The 19,325-nt window shown below is 42.6% G+C and overlaps 1 protein-coding gene across 2 annotated transcripts in view; it reads left to right on the plus strand.

Annotated features, from left to right (window-relative positions):
* The first annotated feature begins 239 nt into the window (after positions 1 to 239).
* Positions 240 to 19,325, plus strand: part of nars2 (asparaginyl-tRNA synthetase 2, mitochondrial) — a 78,642-nt gene continuing 59,556 nt past the window's right edge. For both annotated transcript variants that reach the window (XM_063052848.1, XM_063052847.1), the window contains exons 1-4: positions 240 to 449; positions 3,655 to 3,764; positions 14,604 to 14,724; positions 18,877 to 19,017. In XM_063052848.1, coding sequence (XP_062908918.1) covers positions 294 to 449; positions 3,655 to 3,764; positions 14,604 to 14,724; positions 18,877 to 19,017 — 528 coding nt within the window. In that variant the 5' untranslated portion in view covers positions 240 to 293. The remainder of the gene's footprint in view (positions 450 to 3,654; positions 3,765 to 14,603; positions 14,725 to 18,876; positions 19,018 to 19,325) is intronic.

A 19,325-nucleotide genomic window follows, 5' to 3' on the forward strand; every position in this document is an offset into this window, starting at 1 on the left:
CTCCTGATGGTGGCTGGAAGGGTAAACCTCCATCCCCCAGCAGGGGTAGGGGTGTGCGTTCACCCGTGTGTTTCCCCTCTATTTGACACACGCTCATTCCTCCGGATGGGTCCCGGCCTTGTACGCTTGCGCATTCTTCCGTACCGGTCCCGGCTCTGCACGCATGCGTATTCCGCCGTACTGCGCCCCCTCCCTCCCGTTTTTCACGCATGCGTGTTCTTCCGCGCCCGTCCCGGTTTTGTATGCATTTGCACGGCGTGAATGGTGTTGCGCAGACGCATTGAGTTAAGCGGATGTGGCGGAGCAGGCTGCTTGATGTCCGTGCTGGTCCGTGGCCAAAGAGCATTCTCTCCTTGCTCAATGGTTACACCAGTGACTCCAGACTGAAAGTCAGTGACGCGCTCTTAAGAGCGGCGAGCCAGAGTGAGCAAGAGGTAGTGCGGGTCCAGGTAACTGCGCCAGTCTTGTAGAGTGAGGGCCCTATCGCGGGAAGCTGGGAAACGTTTCTTCTCTCCCTGAATTACAGGGTCAGACACATCTACCCTTCCTTGTCTGGCCTTTGAATCATTAGTGAAGTAGTTCCTGGAGAGGTACAGAAGGCAATTCTGGAACAAAGGAGGTTTAGAGGAATATTACAGGAAGGAACAATGCATCTTGTCTGCTATAAATATTTATCCCACCTTGGTGTGACAGGTTTTAACCATGCTCTGGTGGAAAAAAATTATACAAGCCCCATTTAAGTCTCTTGCCCCTTTTTAAAAAATAGCTATTGGTTATGGACATCACTGCTAAGGGTAAAAGTGTACGCTACCTATGGCCCACATTTTTTTACATCTCATTGAACTCCTTGTCAACTTTATCGTAGATGAATGTTTTAGCTTTGATGAAATCTTGAATCTCTACACGTTTCCAATAGAATCTCAGTGGGCTGACAATTTATTGAGCAAGTATTTTTCCATTTTAAAGTATGTATATCAATTAGTGAACAGTAATGTTATTTCTCCCCTTAATGGGAAGATACAAAGATAGACACAGTTTGGGACTGAGTTAAGATCTACTGAGTTAACCAGGATACAGTGAAATTGCTTACATACTTGGCTATGGTAATTATTGCTAATAACCCTTGATGGTCAGGTGCATATTGATACATTAGATGTTTGAGGAGGTTTAGTATGTCACCAAAGATTTCTGCAAATTTTTATAGATGGAGAGTATTCTGACTGGTTGCATTACAGCCTCCAATGTTCAGAATTGTAAGAGGCTGCAAAGAGTTATGGACTCAGCCAGCACAATCAAAGACACAACCCTCTTCGTCAGCGAAGACATTTTCAAGAGATGGTGTCTCGAGAAGGTGCCATCCATCATTAAGGTGACCCTCATCATCCAGGATATGCCCTCTTCTCGCTTCTACCATTGGGAAGCTGGTACAGGAACTTGATGACCCAAACGATGATTTTGGAGCAATTTGTTTCTGCCATCAGATTTCTGAATGGTCCACGAGCATTGCCTTGTTACTTTTTTTTTAAAGCCCTATTTACTTCTGTCTATGGATTTTCATGTCTTTGCACTGTAGAGCTGCCACAAAACAACAAATTTTGCACGGTGTCAGTGACAGTAATTCTGATTACTATCTGCCACATAGCCAACAAGCAGTATCATATTGTAACTCTAGGGTTGTGTTCAAATATGCATCATTTTTTTTGTCTTTGAGCTTTCTTCAGCTTTATTGAGAAATTTTAGGTTGGTGGAAGGTACTTGGGAGTAGATGTGGAAAGAGCATAGAAGATAGGGAAGCTTATTAAAAAAAACAAAGTAACAAAAAGCAAACAAGGAGAGATAAAAATGAAATGTGAAGGGAAACTAACCAAAAATAGAGGATTTTTCAGATATATAAAGAGTAAAAGAGAGGTGAGACTGGATATTGGACTTCTGGAAAACGATGCTGGAGAGGTAGTAATGGGAACAAAGAAATAGTGGATGAGTTTAAGTACTTCACTGTGGAAGACACTAGCAGTATGTCAGAAATCTGAGAGTGTCTGCGGGCAGAAGTGAATGTAATTGCTAGTACTAACGAGGTGCTTGGGAGCCAAAAGGTCTGAAGGTAGTAAAGTCACCTGGACTGGATGGACTACACCCCATGGTTCTGAAAAGGTAGCTGAAGATATAGTGGAGACATTAGTAATGATCTTCGAAAATCACCAGATTCCAGAATGACTCCAGAGGACTGGAAAATTGCAACTGTCATTCCACTCGTTAAGAAGGGAGGGAGGCAGAAGAAAGAAAATTGTAGGCCAGTTAGTCTGGACTTCAGTTGTTGGGAAGATGTTGAAATCCATTATTAAGGATAAGATATCAAGGTACTTGGAGGCACCTGGTGAAGTAGGCCAAAGTCAGTGTGGTTTCCTTAAAGGGAAACCTTGCCTGACAAATCTGTTGGAATTCTTTGAGGAAATAACAAGCAGGATAGACAAAGGAGAGTCTGGGAATGATAACTTGAGTTTTCAGAAGGGCTTTTTCAAGATGCTTACATGAAACTGCTTAACAAGGTAAGAGCCCATAGCATCACAGAAAAAATACGAGCATGGATAGATTGGCTGACTGGCTTTTTTGGTTGGCTCCTGGCAACTCATGTATACTGCAGGGGTCTGTGTTGTGACAACTTCTTTTCAGATTATATGTCAATGATTTGGTTGATGGAGTTAGTGGTTTTGTGGCCAGGTTTGCAGATGATACAAATAGGTGGAGGGTCAGTGTTGAGGTAGCAGGGAGTCTGCAAAAGGACTGAGACAGATTGAGAGAATGGGCAAAAAAGTGGCAGATATAGTGTTGTGAAGTGTATGGCCGTGCACTTTATTAGAAAGGATAAAGGCAATAATTATTTTCTAACTGGGGAGAAAGTTCAAAAATCAGAGGTGCAAAGGGACTTGGGAGCCCTTTTGGAGGATTTTCAAAAGGTTAACTTAACCGGTTGAGTCGGTGGTAAGGAAGGCAGTTGCAATGTTATCATAAGAGCAAGGATGTAATGCTGAGACTTTATAAGGCATTTGTCAGGCCACACTTGGAATATTGTGAGCAGTTTTGGGCCCCTTATCTAAGAAAAAGTATGCTGGCTTTGGAGAGGGTTCAGAGGTTGTTCACGAGAATGTTTCCCGGAGTGAAAGGGTTAACATATGATGAATGTTTGACAGCTGTGGGCCTGTACTCACTGGAGTTCAGAATGTTGAGGGGATATCACATTGAAACCTGTTGAATTTTGAAAGGCCTAGGTGGTGTGGATGTATTTCTATGTGGATTCGTACCAGCATGAACTTGGCCCATGTGTTTTAAGTCCATAATTTTGATATTATTGAGAAACAATAACATTTGCCCAGTTAGTTGCAAAGAAAATTTCTATGTAAAAAACAGTGTGCAATTTTATTTGGCAAAAAATGTTAGTGCTGGGAGTGGGTTGTTACTGAAGTTGTTGGGGGTGTGATGGTGGCCGTGGAACAGCAGCAGTTGATGTTATTTAGAATATTGTGTTTATTTATTGTAAAATGTGTCCATAAAAATAAATAACGTATTACATTTTGTATAATAAACTTCTTGGGGCTTATTTTTCTTCACACCACTTCTTTTGAAAATTATTTCTGCCTGATGCTTTTTATCTTGAAGGGTTGGATACGGTCGGTACGTGCACAGAAGGACATTACATTTTTGCATATTAATGATGGAAGTTCACTGCAAAGTCTTCAAATAGTGGCACATCCAGATTTAGATATCAGGTAAGAGAATAGAATTATTTTTCTTCTAATAATGTAAATGCAGTGGAATATATCTAAATATTTTACGTAAGGTATAAAGTTTTGTTCCAAAGGACACCTCTTGCATAATAGTAGTAAAAACAAAGAGAAATTAGGTGTCACATGTAATTATGTCCTCAAGACCTTACAAAGTATTTCTCTAGTAATAAGGTATTTTTTTTGAAATGCAGACACTAAACGCTACATCCTACTACAAACACAAATTAAATCAAGAGCCATTTAATGTATTTTTAATGGACCAGCACAAGGGAACTTCTCAGCTGCTCTTTAAGTTGTGTAGCGGGATCTTTTACAACTAACTTAAGTACAGTCAATTATCTGGTAATGCACATCTTAAAGTTTGTACCAACTTTGTAATTCAAGAATTTAAATAGATTATGTAATTAAATCCCAAACTGTGATCATTAATAATTTGCATAACATGAGCTTTCCAAATGACTGAATAGATCAATTAATGTATTGTTTCAGGCAATTACTATTTTAGTTTCTATTCAGTTATTTTTTAAATCAGTAGATAAAAAGAACATTTCTGGTAGAATATAATTTTTCATGTTTTACAATAGCTGCTTCTGAACAATTAATAATATTTTAATTTTTCTTTATAATTTTATCATTCTTAACCAGAACTTACTACATTGGGGTAGTATAGTTCCTGTTATTGTATTCAGTGCACATTTTCTAATTTATTAATATTTTTATAAGTATAATTTTTATTTTGGTCATGTTGCTTGTGCTGTTACAAGTCTGAAGACTGATAAAGTATCAAAAGGCATAATTGCATTATTTTTATGAAAAATAACTATTTTGCATATATCTGCCTATATTGTTAAATGATTCCCACGATGTGGTATAGCCCATTGGTAGCTCATTGATTCAGACTAACTGGAGCTGTTGATGTTTTCAGCCCTCCAAATCAATTGTGGAGCTAAGTGGAGTTCACAGTTTTTTTTTGTCTTGCAATGAAACCCCTCCATCAGTGACAACACAATTGTGCTGAGATGGTAATAGATAAGAAATTACTTTTTGAAACATATTGGATTACAAATGTATCCATGGCTGCTTGTGCTAAATCGTAGCTGTACATTACATTGCAAATTCAATTTAAAGCCCCATTAATCTCAAAAAACTTTCCAATTCTCTTGATCATTCCTCAAATTTAACAATGCAACAACAAATTTCATGATGTATATCAGTGATAATAAACCTGATTCTGAATCTTCAGTTGTGATAATGCAGCACGGGGTAGAGCCGCTGCCTCACCGCCCAGAGATCTGAATTTGATCTGCACCTCCTGTACTGTCTCTGTGTGTGCAGTCTGCACATTCTCCCTGTGTCTGTGTGGTTTTCCCAGGAGGCTTCAGTTTCCTCCCATATTCCATTGGATTGGTAGGTCCCCGAGTATGTAGAGGAGATGATGGGAATGCTGAGAGGCATTAAATGGATTGTTTGGGTGCCATAGTAGTGTAGCGGTGCTCTGGTTTCCTCCCACAGTCGAAAGATGTGCCGGTTAGTAGGTTAATTGGTCATTGTAAATTGTCCCTCGAGGAGTTGCTGGGTGGCACGGTTTGAAGGGTCTGTTCCACAGTGTATCTCAATAAGTAAATAAACCGAAATTATATTCCATTCACAAGACTAGGGGAAATGTGCTGGCTTTGCACATAACAGCTTTCTTAAGTTAACAGATATCATTAAACTATTTAATAATTTATTAAGTGATATAGCAGCAGAGAATTGAAATGCAGAGAACACCAGCATAAGTATGTGTCTTGAACTTGGCTTACTAATGTTTTAGCCTGTCAATCTTGAAATTAATAGGTGAACACTTCCGGCTAAAGAAGAATTTCAAGCGCACTCACCAAGCAAATACTTGCCAGTTACAACAATTTGTTTAGACAATAATCTTTAATTATAATAAGTATGATAATTAGGGTGCTCAATAATATGTAGCTTTGTATTAATTTGGTGTGCTGACCGGTAGGCACATTTTGAATTGAATTGACTTTATTTCTCACATCCTTCACATATGTGAGGAGTAGAAATCTTTACATTGCATCTCAGTCTGAATGTGCAATGTGCAAATTATAGTAATTTGTAATATATACAGTACAGTAAGATATACAACAGAACAGTCAATATAACTTAGAGATACAATTGTGTCAGCGTGAATTAATCAGTCTGATGTCCTGGTGGAAGAAGCTGACTCAGAGCCTGTTGGTCCTGGTATTAATTCTGTGGTACAGTTTCCTGGATGTTAGCAGCTGGAACACTTTGCGGTTGGGGTGACTCAGGTCCCCAATGATCCTTTGGGCCCTTTTTACGCACCTGTCGCTGTAAATGTCCTGAATAATGGGAAGTTCACATCTACAGATGTGCTGGGCTGTTCATACCACTCTCTGCAGAGCGCTGTGATTGAGTGATACGGTCAGTCAAACTTCTCTCAGTTATGCCCCTGTAGAAAGTCCTTAGGATTTCGCGACTCATGCCGAACTTCAACCGTCTAAGGTGAAAGTGGTGGTGTTGTGCTTTTTTCACCATATAGCTGATATGTACAGACCAAGTGAGATCCTGGGTGATGTGTATACCAAAGAACTTGAAGCTATTCACACTCTCAGCCCCAGATCCATTGATGTCAATAGAGGTTAGCCTGTCTCCATTCCTCCTGTAGTCCACAACTAGCTCCTTTGTTTTTGCGACATTGAGGGAGAGGTTGTTTTCTTGACTCCACTGTGTCAAGACGATGACTTCTTCTCTGTAGGCTGCCTCGTTATTATTTGAGATAAGGCCAATTAATGTAGTATGATCTGCAAATTTAATTAGCAGATTGGAGCTGTGGGTGGCAACACAGACATGGGTGTACAGAGAGTAAAGGAGGGGGCTCCTTTACATTTACATTTTTGTGTAATGCTTGAACATTGTTCCAGTTATCATAGAGTCATCGAGACGTACAGCACAGAATCACGCCCTTCAGCCCACCTGGTCCACGCCAAAACCATTTGAACAGCCTAATCCCATGGACCTCCAGCAGGACCACAGCCCTCCATGTCCTACCATCCAGGTACCCATCCAAACTTCTCTTAAGCATTGAAATCAAGCTTGCACACACCACTTGTGCTGGCAGCTCATTCCACATTCTCACAACCCTCTGAGTGAGGAAGTTTCCCCTCATGTTCCCCTTAACTTCTTACCTATCACCCTTAAACATGACCTCTGGTTGTAGTCCCACCCAACCTCAGTGGAAAAAGCCTGCTTGCATTTACCCTATATATACCCCTTATAGTTCTGCATATGTCTCAAATCTCCTCTCAATCTTCTACGTTCTAAAGAATACAGTCCTAACCTATTCAATATTTCCTGATAACTCGGGTCCTCCGGACCCAGCAACATCTTTGTAAATTTTCTCTGTACTCCTTTCAACCTTGTTTACATCTTTTCTGTAGGTACGTGATTAAAACTGCACACAATACTCCAAATTCGGCCCCACCAACATCATAAACAATTTCAACATAACCACCCAAGTCCTTTACTAAATACATTGATTTATGAAGGGCAATGTGCTAAATGATTTCTTTACGACCGTATCTATCTGTGAAGCCACTTTCAACGAATTATAGACCTGTATTCCCAGATCCCTTTGTTTCACCACACTCCTCAGTGCCCTGCGGTTCACTATGTAAGAGCTACTCTGGTTGGTCCTACCAAAGTGCAACACCTCACATTTGTCTGCATTAAATTCCAACTGTCATTTTTCCAGCTGGTGTAGATCCCTCTACCAGCCATGATAGCCTTCCTCACTGTCCACTACACCCCCAATCTTTATGTCATCTGCAAATCTGCTGATCCAGTTAACAATATTATCATCAAGATCATTGATATACAACAAAGGACCCAGCACTGATCCCTGTAGCATACCACTGGTCACGCTGGCACGGGCACACAAGGCCAGCAACCTTGTGGGCAGCAATCGCAAGAGAGCACCACTCAAGCTACGACTAAACACGAAGAGCAATACCCCCAGAGTCTCCTGAGGGAGGGGAGGATGAGAGACTCAACAGGGCGGTCATACCGGCAACGGCCAGGACAGGAAACACGACTACGAGGAAGTTGAAGCAAACAACACTGACCGGAGAGGAATTCACAGTAAGATGTCATTGCGGGAAAGTCTGCAAAAACATCAGAGGGCTCCAGATACACCAGAGCAAGTCTAGATGTGGATCAATGGTGACCCAAGTGCAGCGCACAGACTTAGTGTCCGGTGAGACGAAGGAGAATTCCAGCCAGGAAGCATCCCACAGAGCTGAAGATCTCTCCACACTTGAGTCGCCTCAGCACCGAACAACAGACCTAGTGAGTTCCTCTTCGGCTACCCCAATCCACTCGTCAAGGAAAGACAGGATCAAATGGCCTAGATCGTCAGACAACGTCGCCTGGATGCAGTTCGATGATGATCTAGACGGCATCCTGGAAGCTGCCTTAGCAGGTCCAGTAACCAGAAAGATCAACTCACTCATAGCCATAGTGTACAATCTAGCTGAGGAACGATTTGGCCCAATGGAGTGGAGAAGCCAGCCCGAGTTACCATGGCAACCGAATAGGAGGGAAACGGAGATTCGTCGCTTGAGAGGCAAATTAAAAACGCTCAACAAGAGGTTTAAAACCAGGTCGCCGGCTGAAAATGAAGGTATTAAGGACTTAACCAGCATGCTGCGGGAAAAGCTGAGCAAACTCCGGAGGGCGGAACATCTGCGTCAGCAAAGAAGGAAGAAAAAGAAAAGGCGAGCACAGTTTGTCAGAGATCCATTCAGCTTCACCAGGACTCTTCTCAGCCAACAAAAATCTGGTATACTATCCAGCTTGAAGCCAGAGGTAGAGGAGTTCCTGCGGGAGGCACACAGCGACCCACGGAGGGGTCAGGGGCTAGGAACCAGTCGGGCTGTGCGTAGACCGGAAAATCCATCAGTTGAGCTGAATGTGAAGGAGCCTACGTGGCAGGAAATCCAGGACATCATCCGGAAAGCTAAAGCATCGGTTGCCCCAGGCCCAAGCGGCATACCTTATAAGGTGTACAGGAAATACCCAAAACTTCGGAAGCTGTGGAAGGTCATGAGAAAGATCTGGGCCAAAGGTACTATTCCATCAAGTTAGAAATTGGCAAAGGGATGCTTTATTCCAAAGGAAGAGGTTACTTCCACAATTGCTCAGTTTAGGACAATTTCTCTCCCGGATGGGGAATGTAAGATTTTCTTTTCTGTGCTCGCAAGAAGACTGACTTCTTACATGACGCAGAACTGCTATATCAACACATCCATCCAGAAAGGCGGTATTCCAGGCTTTTCGGGGTGTCTGGAACACACCTCAATGATTAGCCATTTGATCCGTGAGGCCAAGCAGAAAAAAGGCGACCTAACAGTTGTCTGGTTAGACCTCGCGAAGGCTTACAAGTCTATTCCACATGACCTCATCCTAGAAGGACTCGACCACTACTGCCTCCCAGTGGCTATTCGAGACATGATCACCAGCTACCTAGGAGGATTCAAACTCAGATTTACATCAGCCCATTTCACAACTAGTTGGCAGGACCTCCAGAAGGGGATTCCAACAGGGTGCACCATCTCCCCCATCCTATTTTTTATGGGAATGAACCTCCTATTATCAGCAGCAGAAGATGTAACCGGCAGCCCGACGCTGGAGTCGGGCATTGTTCAGCCAGGCTCTATGAGGGTTCATGGACGACATCACTATAACAACTGTGTCACATGTCCAAGCAAGATGGGTATTGGAAACCCTGGGTAATGTAGCCACTTGGGTGAGAATGTCCTTCAAGGCCAGGAAGTCCAGGTGCATGGTGATCAGAAAGGGCAAAGTTACTAGCAAGTTTAGCCTGCAAGTTCAGGGTGAGGTCATCCCTTCCATCGAAGATAGCCCGATAAAATGCTTGGGGAAGTGGTTTAATGTGTCACTTACAGATGGGGCCAATGTCACCAATGCTGTGAAGCAGACAGACGAATGGTTGAAGAAGATCGACAAATCCGGACTTCCAGGAAAATTCAAGACCTGGCTGTACTAATACGGCATTCTGCCCAGGCTTCTCTGGCTCTTCACACTTTACGAGTTCCCCATGACTGCCATAGGGGGCATCGAGAGGAAAACCAACAAGCACCCGCGGAGATGGTGGGGAGTTCCCCCAAGCTTCTCTTCAGTGGGCCTCTACATTCGTTCTGGGCAACTGCAGCTTCCCCTGTCATCTGTTGTGGAGGAATTCAAGGTGGCAAAATGCAGAGCCTTATTAAGCTTGAGAGATTCCAGTGATGTCTTGGTAAAACAAGCAGGCGTTACAACCAGATCTGGGCACAAGTGGGCAGCCAACGCAGCTGTGGAGGAAGCAGTTCTCTGAAACAGCGAGATATCATCGGCAACCCCTGCGTTGGGCGGCAAGGCCTCGGCTCAGTTCACTTCCAGAAGTGGGGAAACACAAGCATAAGGAACAGGCGAGACATGATACAGGCAGAAGTACGGATCCGTGAGGAAGAGAAGTGGATTTCAAAGGCAGTGGAACAAGGGTCCCAGGGTGCCTGGACAAGATGGGATCTGCCTAAGCGCAAGATCTCATGGGCAGAGTTATGGAGACTGGAGCCCTTCCGTATTTCCTTCCTCTTGCGATCCTTGTATGACACCCTTCTTTCACCATTACATCTGTACACATGGGGGATGAGAGAGGACCTGAACTGTAAGCCCTGTGGTCAAAAGGGGACATTGGCTCATATACTGTCCAGGTGTAAAACAGCTTTAACTCAAGGACGGTATAGGTGGTGCCAGGATAAGGTGCTTCAGGCTCTTGCTGACACACTAGAGCGGGAGAGGTGCAAGAAGAGGACGGCCGGCACAGATTTGAGGAAGACCATCACCTTCATCAAAGAGGGAGCCAAGCCTTTCGTAACCAAACAACCAAAGCCCAGTCTGTTGCTAACGGCCAGGTCCTGGGAGATGAGGGTCAATGTGGGAAGGAGGTTGCAGTTCCTGGATGTGGTGCACACAACCCTACGCCCGGACGTTGTACTGTGGTCAGCCGAAGACAAGAAAATAATTCTGGTTGAGCTGACTGTGCTGTGAGAGGAAGGATGGGAAGAGGCCCATGAGAGAAAGGCCTTGAAGTACCAGCCCTTAGTGCAGGAGTGTAAAGATAAGGGATGGCAGGCATGGTTGTTCCCTGTGGAGATCGGCTGCAGAGGTTTCCCAGCCAAAACAGCATGACACTTGTTGTCAGATCTGGGCCTGGACGAAAGGAGCAAAAAACAAGCAGCTCATAGGATGGGGGAAGAGGCAGAATGAGCCTCTTGTTGGATTTGGAGTAGGCGAGAGGAGGGGAGCTGGAAGCCAGGAACAGATGGGCAGTGATTTGGCCACCACTGCTGGCCCACCAACTGGAGAGTGTTCTGGTTAAGGGTCGAAACACTCGGTGAAGGTTGGGAACCACCTGATGACATCTGCTCCTGGCTGAAGGCTACAGTTACCTTATAAGGTAACTGGAAAATGCACCCTAACAGGTGTATGTAACAAGGTCGTTCCTACCAAAGTGCAACACCTCACACTTGTCTGCATTAAATTCCATCTGTCATTTTTCCAGCTGGTGCAGATCCCTCTACCAGTCATGATAGCCTTCCTCACTGTCCACTACATCCCAATCTTTGTGTCATCTGCAAATCTGCTGATCCAATTAACAATATTATCATCCAGATCTTTGATATTCAACAAAGGACCCAGCACTGATCCCTGCAGCATACCACTAATCACAGGCCTCCAGTCAGTGGCCACCCTCTACTACCACTCTCTGGCTTCTCCCACAAGCCAATGTCTAATCCAATTTATTACCTCATCCTGAATGGCAATCGACTTAAACTTCTTGACTTAGCCTCCCATGCATGACCTTGTCAAATGCCTTGACCATGTAGACAATATCCACTGCCTTGCCTTCATCCACTTTCCTGGTAACTTCCTCGAAAACCTCTAAGATTGGTTAGACATGGCCTACCACGCATGGAGCTGTGCAGACTATCCTTAAGCAGTCCATGTCTACCCAAATGCTTGTATATTCGGTCCCTAAGAATACCTTCCAGTAACTTTCCTACAACTGATGTCGGACTCACTGGTCTATAATTCTCTGGTTTATGTTCAGAGCCTTTTTTAAACCGCAGGACAATATTGGCTATTCTCCAATTCTCTGATACCTCTCCCGTTGGTAAGGCATCACTTGCTCGCAAACTTCCTATAGAAATCTGCATTAGGCTATGAGGAAAATGAAATATTTTTGTAAATTTCTGATGAACATATATTTCTAAGTTGTTTGAAAGGTTAATTTGTTAATGTATTCTATTGGTTTACAAAAACACCTTATTTTCTTCTTTCATTCAGCTGCACTGGGCAGTTAGGAAAATAAATGCATGTTGGCCTTGTTGAAAGAAGATCAGAATATAAGAATAAAGATACATTGCAAAAATTATATCATGCCTTGAAAAGGTTGCAACAGGAATATTGCATACAGTTTTGCTCACCTTGCCTAAGATATAGTTTAGCTGCTTTTGAGGGACTGCATTTGCCACACTGGTTTCTGGGATGACCCAAAATTCTCTGGAAGTATGGAAGGTGACCTTATTGAAACGTACAAAATTCTGAGATAAAACATTTCTCCTTTTGATCAGAAACTTAGAACTGGGGTCTCAGTCTCAATGGTCACCTATTGTAACAGCAGCCATCTTCACTCAGGGTACTGAATCTTGGAGGCTCAGTTCTTGATTATATTCAGAACTTGGGATACTAGGTTTAGAGTACAATTCAGGAATGGCCTCTACCCTTCTATCATCAGATTTTTGGATTGTCCACTATATTTTGTAATTTATAGTAATTTTACATCTTTGCACTGTTCTGCTGCCACAAAACAAATTGCATGTCATGTAGGGTGATAAATCTCAGAATCAAGTTTATTATTGCTGTCATGTGTCATGAATTTCTTATGGCACAGTACAGTGCAAGACAATTAATATAAGTTACAATTAAAAATATCAAAGGTTCAAAGGTCAAATTTAATGTCGGAGAAATATATACAATTTACATCCTGAAATGCTTTTTCTTTACAAACATCCACAAAAACAGAGAAATGCCCCAAAGAATGACAAGTTAAACATGAGAACCCCAAAATCCCCCTAGCTCCCCCCTCCCGCATGTAAGCGGCAGCAAACAATGATCCCCCTCCCCCCACCAGCAAAAAATATGCGCGTCGGTACCATTACCAAACCCAAGCGTGTACTAAGCAATAGCAAAGACGCAGACCAAAGTTACCCCAAAAGATTCGCATTTCATCCGACAATGGACAGATGAAGGGTTCTCTCTCTCTCTCTCTCCCCCTGGCAAGGGAGAGGGAGGTGTCCTCCATTTTCACAGTGAGCAGGAGATGAAACAATAACCCGCTGGTTTATGATGTTAAAAGTCCATTTCATCGCTTTTTTCGAGCTCTGTGTCCGAAGATTGCAAAGACCTTGAATCTTTGGGCCTACAGCGAAAGATTTTCCTTCCTCCCCAACGACGCACAAGTCTCCTGCCATGACACTGACCCTCGATCCGCCCATTTGCAGACCCCCGAGATTTTGGGCTTCTGAACATGATCGAAACTCAGGCTAAACCCTTGGCATGTCTAATAATGGGCAGTCGTGGAATCCTGAGAACGGGTCCCATTCCCGCAAAGAACCGAAGCCTGTGTGCAACTCCAAGTCAGGGTCTTCAAAAGAACCCTGAAAGGGAAAAATAAAGATATTAAAGGTAGAAATAGAGCTGTATCCGAAGATACAAGCAAAGGAGTCGACGTTAGGCGCCATTGTCTCTCCTGAGCTCCACCTCAAATCTAATGTAAAAAGGGGAGTAGTGAGAGTATTCATGAATTCATGGACCATTCAAAAATCTGAATGATAAAAAGCTATTCCAGTGTGGGTCTTCAGGTTCCTGTACCTCCTCCCTGATGATAGTAATGCAAAGAGGGCATGTCCTCGATGGTGGGGAGGGTCGTGCACATGATGGAGTTGGCTAAGTCAAAAACCCTTCGCAGCTTCTTGTGATCCTGTGCAATGGAGCCTGCATATTAGGTGGTAATGCAAACAGTCAGAAAGCTTTCACTGCACATCTGTGGAATCCTGATTGCACCTTGGTGGCAGACCAAATGTACTCAAAGTCCTAATGAATTATAGTTGCTGGCATGCCTTTGTCATGGTGGCATCAGTAGGGGCCCAAGATGGATCCTCCGAGATGTTGACGTCCTGCAGCTTGAAACTTCTCACCCTTTCCACTGCTGACCCCTCATTGAGGATTAGTGTGTGTTTTCCTGGCTTCCCCTTTCTGAAGTGTACAATCAATTACTTGGGCTTGTTGACATTGTGATACCACTCCACCAGCTAGTCTGTCTCACTCCTGTATGCCTCCTCATCATCTGAGATTTGGGATCGAGAAACATGCAGATAGGTCAGGAAAATGGTGTTGAAATGGAAGATCAGCCTTGACTTTGTTGTATGATGGGTGATTCTTGAGAGGTTGACTATCCAGTTCCTATTGTTTCTTATACTGATTTTATTTTCTCCAGCTGCCACTTTCCTTGCTTCTGCACTCCTGAAGTCTAGTTCAGTTGGAACCTCCTGAGTTCTCTGGATTTTATGTTGGAACTCTTGCTCTACACAGTTCAGTATTCCATTTTATTTTTCCTGCCAAATCTTCAATAGTTCTTTTGATCCTTGCATAAAATATAAACTCGTGTATGTTTTACAGCAAGGTAACCTTTGGCAGCGCAATTGAAGTTTGTGGAAAACTGGTACAGAGTCCACACAGGAAGCAGAGTACAGAACTTCTAGCAAGTAATGTCAGATTGATTGGATCATGTAATCCTGTGGTATGTTTACTTTAGATATTTATCTGTAGTCAAATTATTATAGCACCACCCAACTTGATTTTAATTTATCAGTTGTCAATATTTTGTAAACACTAATGCAAATCCTTATTAAATATCCATACGGATTTTTGTACCTTCTGCATTAACAGTGATACTCACTCTGGGTTTCATCTTGCAGTATTCTTTTCACTGGATTTTTTTCATTGAATACTTTTATTATTCCTTTTTAATTTGGACTGACTCAGTGGTAATAACTTCACCTCAGAAAGCAGTGAGTTCAGGCTAAATGGCAGAAACTTGAGCATACAGATTTGTCTAAATATTCTCTGTGATACTGAAGGTGGTCGCTGTCATTCAAATTAAATGCTGAATCAAAGGCCCATTTATCCCTGTCCCTCAGATGGATTTAGAAATCCTAGCACATTTTTTCAGCTGTCCTGATGAATATTTGTTCCTCATACCAGATTAAATAAGTGATCTTGTAAGTCATCTCGCTGTGCTTGTAGGATCCAGTTGTGTTTTCCTATAGAAGTGACTATATGAGTTGCATCATAAGCAGAAAAATATCTTTGGAACTTTCTGAGGTTGCGAAAGCACTTGTGTTACCATCTGCAATATTTCTGATCCTTTATTCATTCCTCCCTGTCCCTTTTTGTCCTTAAATTGTCTTCAAATGAATTTTGAGCTTCTCTACTGAGTTGTTTAATGGGCAGGACACTAAAGAAAATGTTTCCTTTCATTATATTAAATGAGGAAAAGTGCAAAGAAGAATAATGAGAACAAGCTCATCATGGAGAGCATTGTGATCTGTGCAATGATATAATAATTCGAAGTTTATCTTTCATTTTGAGGTTCTGAAAGGCACTATATCAGTACAAAACTTCATAATCATTTAAATATGCAATATATTAATCCTCACTGGGCTTGCTTTTCTTGTTTTTTGTGTGAATGTGTTTAATATCTTCAAAACAAGTTACCACTGGCAAATATTACTTGTATTTATCATAATTGTTCTTCCATTATCATATTATGTCTATTCTTAAATGCATAATCTAGATCTTTAGTTCATGATTTCTAAAAGTTTGTGTAGTTCTGAAGAACCTGAGTTATATTAAATTGTTTGATCTGCATGTAGTGTATCTTACTATTTCCATTCTTCGTAGAAATTGGCTATTACTTCCAAGGTTTGCATAGTTTGTTTTTGAACAGATGACAGCGTTGCTTGCAACTGCACACATCCATAGGTTGAAGATGGTCTGATTTATTAGGACTGCAAATCTCAGGATTTTTGCCCTCTGTAAAAATAATGCTTTATTTCTTAGTCAGGATAGAATGTATATATATTTCTTCAAGTCTCTGTTGTAAACAGTCATGCAAGTGAGAGTGACACTGTAGAGATCAAGAAGAAATCAAGCAGTATCACTCCAAGCAGATGCTGATGTAGACACTAAATTTTATGATGTCGACTAATGACTGCTATTAGCTAAGGTCTAAGAGCAAGTTAGCTTGCTTATTTACCTTAACAAAGGTAAGAGCCTTACCTTTATCCCCCTTTGCCCAGACCTCAGTGAGCTCTGTGACCACCATAGTGCCGAGTTCCTTTTTCATTGCTTCTGTCTCCGAGCCCGCTTATTTGACAAAATTCTGTACCCAGCACTGATGACTCCTTCTGTCTCCAACCACCTTCTGGGACATTCAGCTCTGGTTCTCTGTCTGCTCTGGATCTTTTCACCTCGAATTACCAACAAGAAATCAACCATCTTGAATTTAGTGCTCCTCTCTCTCTCCTCCTCAGATCTTGCCCTCTCTGAAAGCACTGCCCTCCACACTCTCAGCATCAATTCCAACTTTACCATCAAACTTGCAGACAAAGGAGATTCTGTTGTAGTGTGGCAAACTGACCTACCTTGCTGAGGCCAGGCGGTAATTCTCAGACACTTCCTCATACCTACCCTTTGAAGCGACCGCACTCCGGACCATCAGAAAACTGTTTCTGACACCCTCACTGACCTCATCAACTCCGGAGAACTCCTATCCACTACTACCGATCTCAGAGCTCCATTACCCCACACTGCTCGTTTCTACCTCCTACCCAAGATCAACAAACCTAACTTTCAGGGTATGCTCATTATTTCTGCCTGTTCCTGCCCCACTGAGCTCATGTCTTCATTACCTTGACTATATTTTAACCCTCTTGGTTCATTCTCTTCCATGACATTTCTCATGCTCATGATCTCCTCACCAACTTTCAATTCCCTGGCTCTGACTACCTCATTTTCACCATGGATGACCAGTCCCAATGCATCTCAATCCCCATCAAGAAGGCGTTAAAGCTCTCTGCTTCTTTTTCAATATAAAGAACCAACCAGTTCCCCTCTAGCACCACTCTTCTCCATCTCGCGGCCACATGGGCCCATGCTTTGCCTGCTTTTTCGTTGGCTACATAGAACAATCCATGTTCTAAGCTTTCCCCGGTAATGCTCCCCAACTCTTCCTCCATTACGTTAACGTCTGCGTTGGTGCTGTTTCATGCACCCGTGGTGAGCTCATCAATTTCATCAATTTTGCCTCCAACTTCCATCCTACCCTTAAATTTACTTGGTCCAGTTCTGACACCTTCCTCCCCTTTCTCTATCTCTGGAGACAAACTGTCGACTGACATATTTTATAAACCTTCCAATTCCCATTGTTATCTTGCTACCTCTTCCTACCTTGTCTCCTGTAAAAATGCTAATCCCTTTTCTTAGTTCCTTTGTCTCTGTCACATTTGTTCGCAGGATGCTGCTTTTCTTTCCAGGACATCAGAGATGTACTCCTTCTTCTAAGATCAGGGTTTCCCTTCCTCCATCATTGATGCTGTGCTCACCTACATCTCCTCCATTTCCCGAACATCTGTGTTCACCATCTTCGTGTCATCTTAACAGTGATAGAGTTCCTCTTCTTAGCTACCTCTCCATGAGCCTCCACATCCAAATCATTATTCTTCACGACTTCCACCATTTCCAAAGGGATCCTACCAGCAGACATATCTTCAATCCTGCCCTATCTCTGCTTTCCGCAGGGATTGCTCACTCCATGATTCCCTTGTCGATTCAACCCTCCCCACTAATTTCCCTCCCAGCACTTATCCCTGCAAGCAGCCTAAATACTACACCTGCCCGTTCACCATCTCCTCCTCCTTCATTCAGGGCCCCAAATAATCCTTCCAGGTGAGGCAACACTTCACCTGTGAATCTTCTGTGGTCATCTATTGTATCCGGTGCTCCGACATGGCCTCTACAGTGGTAAGATCCGTTGTAAATTGGGGGACGGCTTCAACTACCTCAGCTCCATCCGCCAAAAATGGAAATTCCCGGTGGCCAAACCTTTTAATTCTGATTCCTATTCCCATTCCGACATCTATGCCCATGGCCTCCTCTTTTCCACAATGAGCCCACCCTCAGGGTGGAGGAGTAATACTTCATATTCCATCTGGGTAGCCTCCAACTTGATGGCATGAATATCGATTTCTCCTCTGGTAAAAAGATTTTTCCCTCCCCCTTCCCTCCTCTTCTATTCCCCACTCTGGCCTCTTACCTCTTCTCATTTGTCTATCTCCTCCCCCTAGGTCCCCTCTTCCTTCCCTTTCTCCTGTGGTACACTCTCCTCTCCTATCAGATTCCTTCCTCTCCAACCCTAACCTTTCCTACCCACCTGACTTCACTTATCACCTTCTAGCCATCCACCTTCCCTTCCCCCATCTTTTTTATTCTGGTGTCTTCCCCCTTCATTTCCAGTCCTGAAAAAAGGGTCTTGGCTCAAAATGTTGTTTGTTCATTTCCATAGATGCTGCCTAAGCAGCTGAGATCCTCCAGCCTTTTCTGTATGCAGCTCATTTATCTGTCAGCTTGTTTTGTCTGGCATCAAAAGGGAAGAAATCTAAACTTGAATTTGTATTGCTGTTTTGTAGTCTCATTGTGCTATCTATAGCACGAGAGCTTATTCATAAACTTTGCTCAGATGATTTACTTTGAGTCAAAATCAAAAATTTTTTCTACTCTAGATTACTTACTTTGAATAAGTCTCGTATTAGGTTTATGGTACAGAACAAACTGGCTGAGAGATATGCTTGCAATATTATTCTGTACTGTATATGTTTGTATTCAATCATAGGATTTGCCATTCAAAATCAAGAAAAGGCATTCTTTAGATTACATAAGACAATTTCCTCATCTTCGTTGCAAAACAAATGTTTTCAGTTCACTGCTGAGAATACGAAGTGGGGCATCTGCAGCTATTCATTCATTTTTCATGGTAAGTAGATTATAACATGCTCAATTTTTTAATATAATCATGTTTTTGATATTTTAGTAATAAAGCTATAACTGAAAATCAAAAAAAGATCTAGATGTTGAAAATTTGAAATCAAAAAAGACATTTCTGGAAATGCTCTGTTCCTCCCACTTAAACCAAGGATAGGGTTTGTCTTGTCCTCATCTTTAGGTAAAAGAGATGGGGTGTGACATTGCTAATCAGAGATGGTATCACAGCTCTAGAAAGGGAGAACGTTGTGAAGGGATTGTCTACTGAGCAACACACAAAATGCTGGAGGAATTCAGCAG

The sequence above is a fragment of the Mobula hypostoma genome, chromosome 7 (genome assembly GCF_963921235.1).
Source record: "Mobula hypostoma chromosome 7, sMobHyp1.1, whole genome shotgun sequence".
NCBI lineage: Eukaryota > Metazoa > Chordata > Chondrichthyes > Myliobatiformes > Myliobatidae > Mobula > Mobula hypostoma.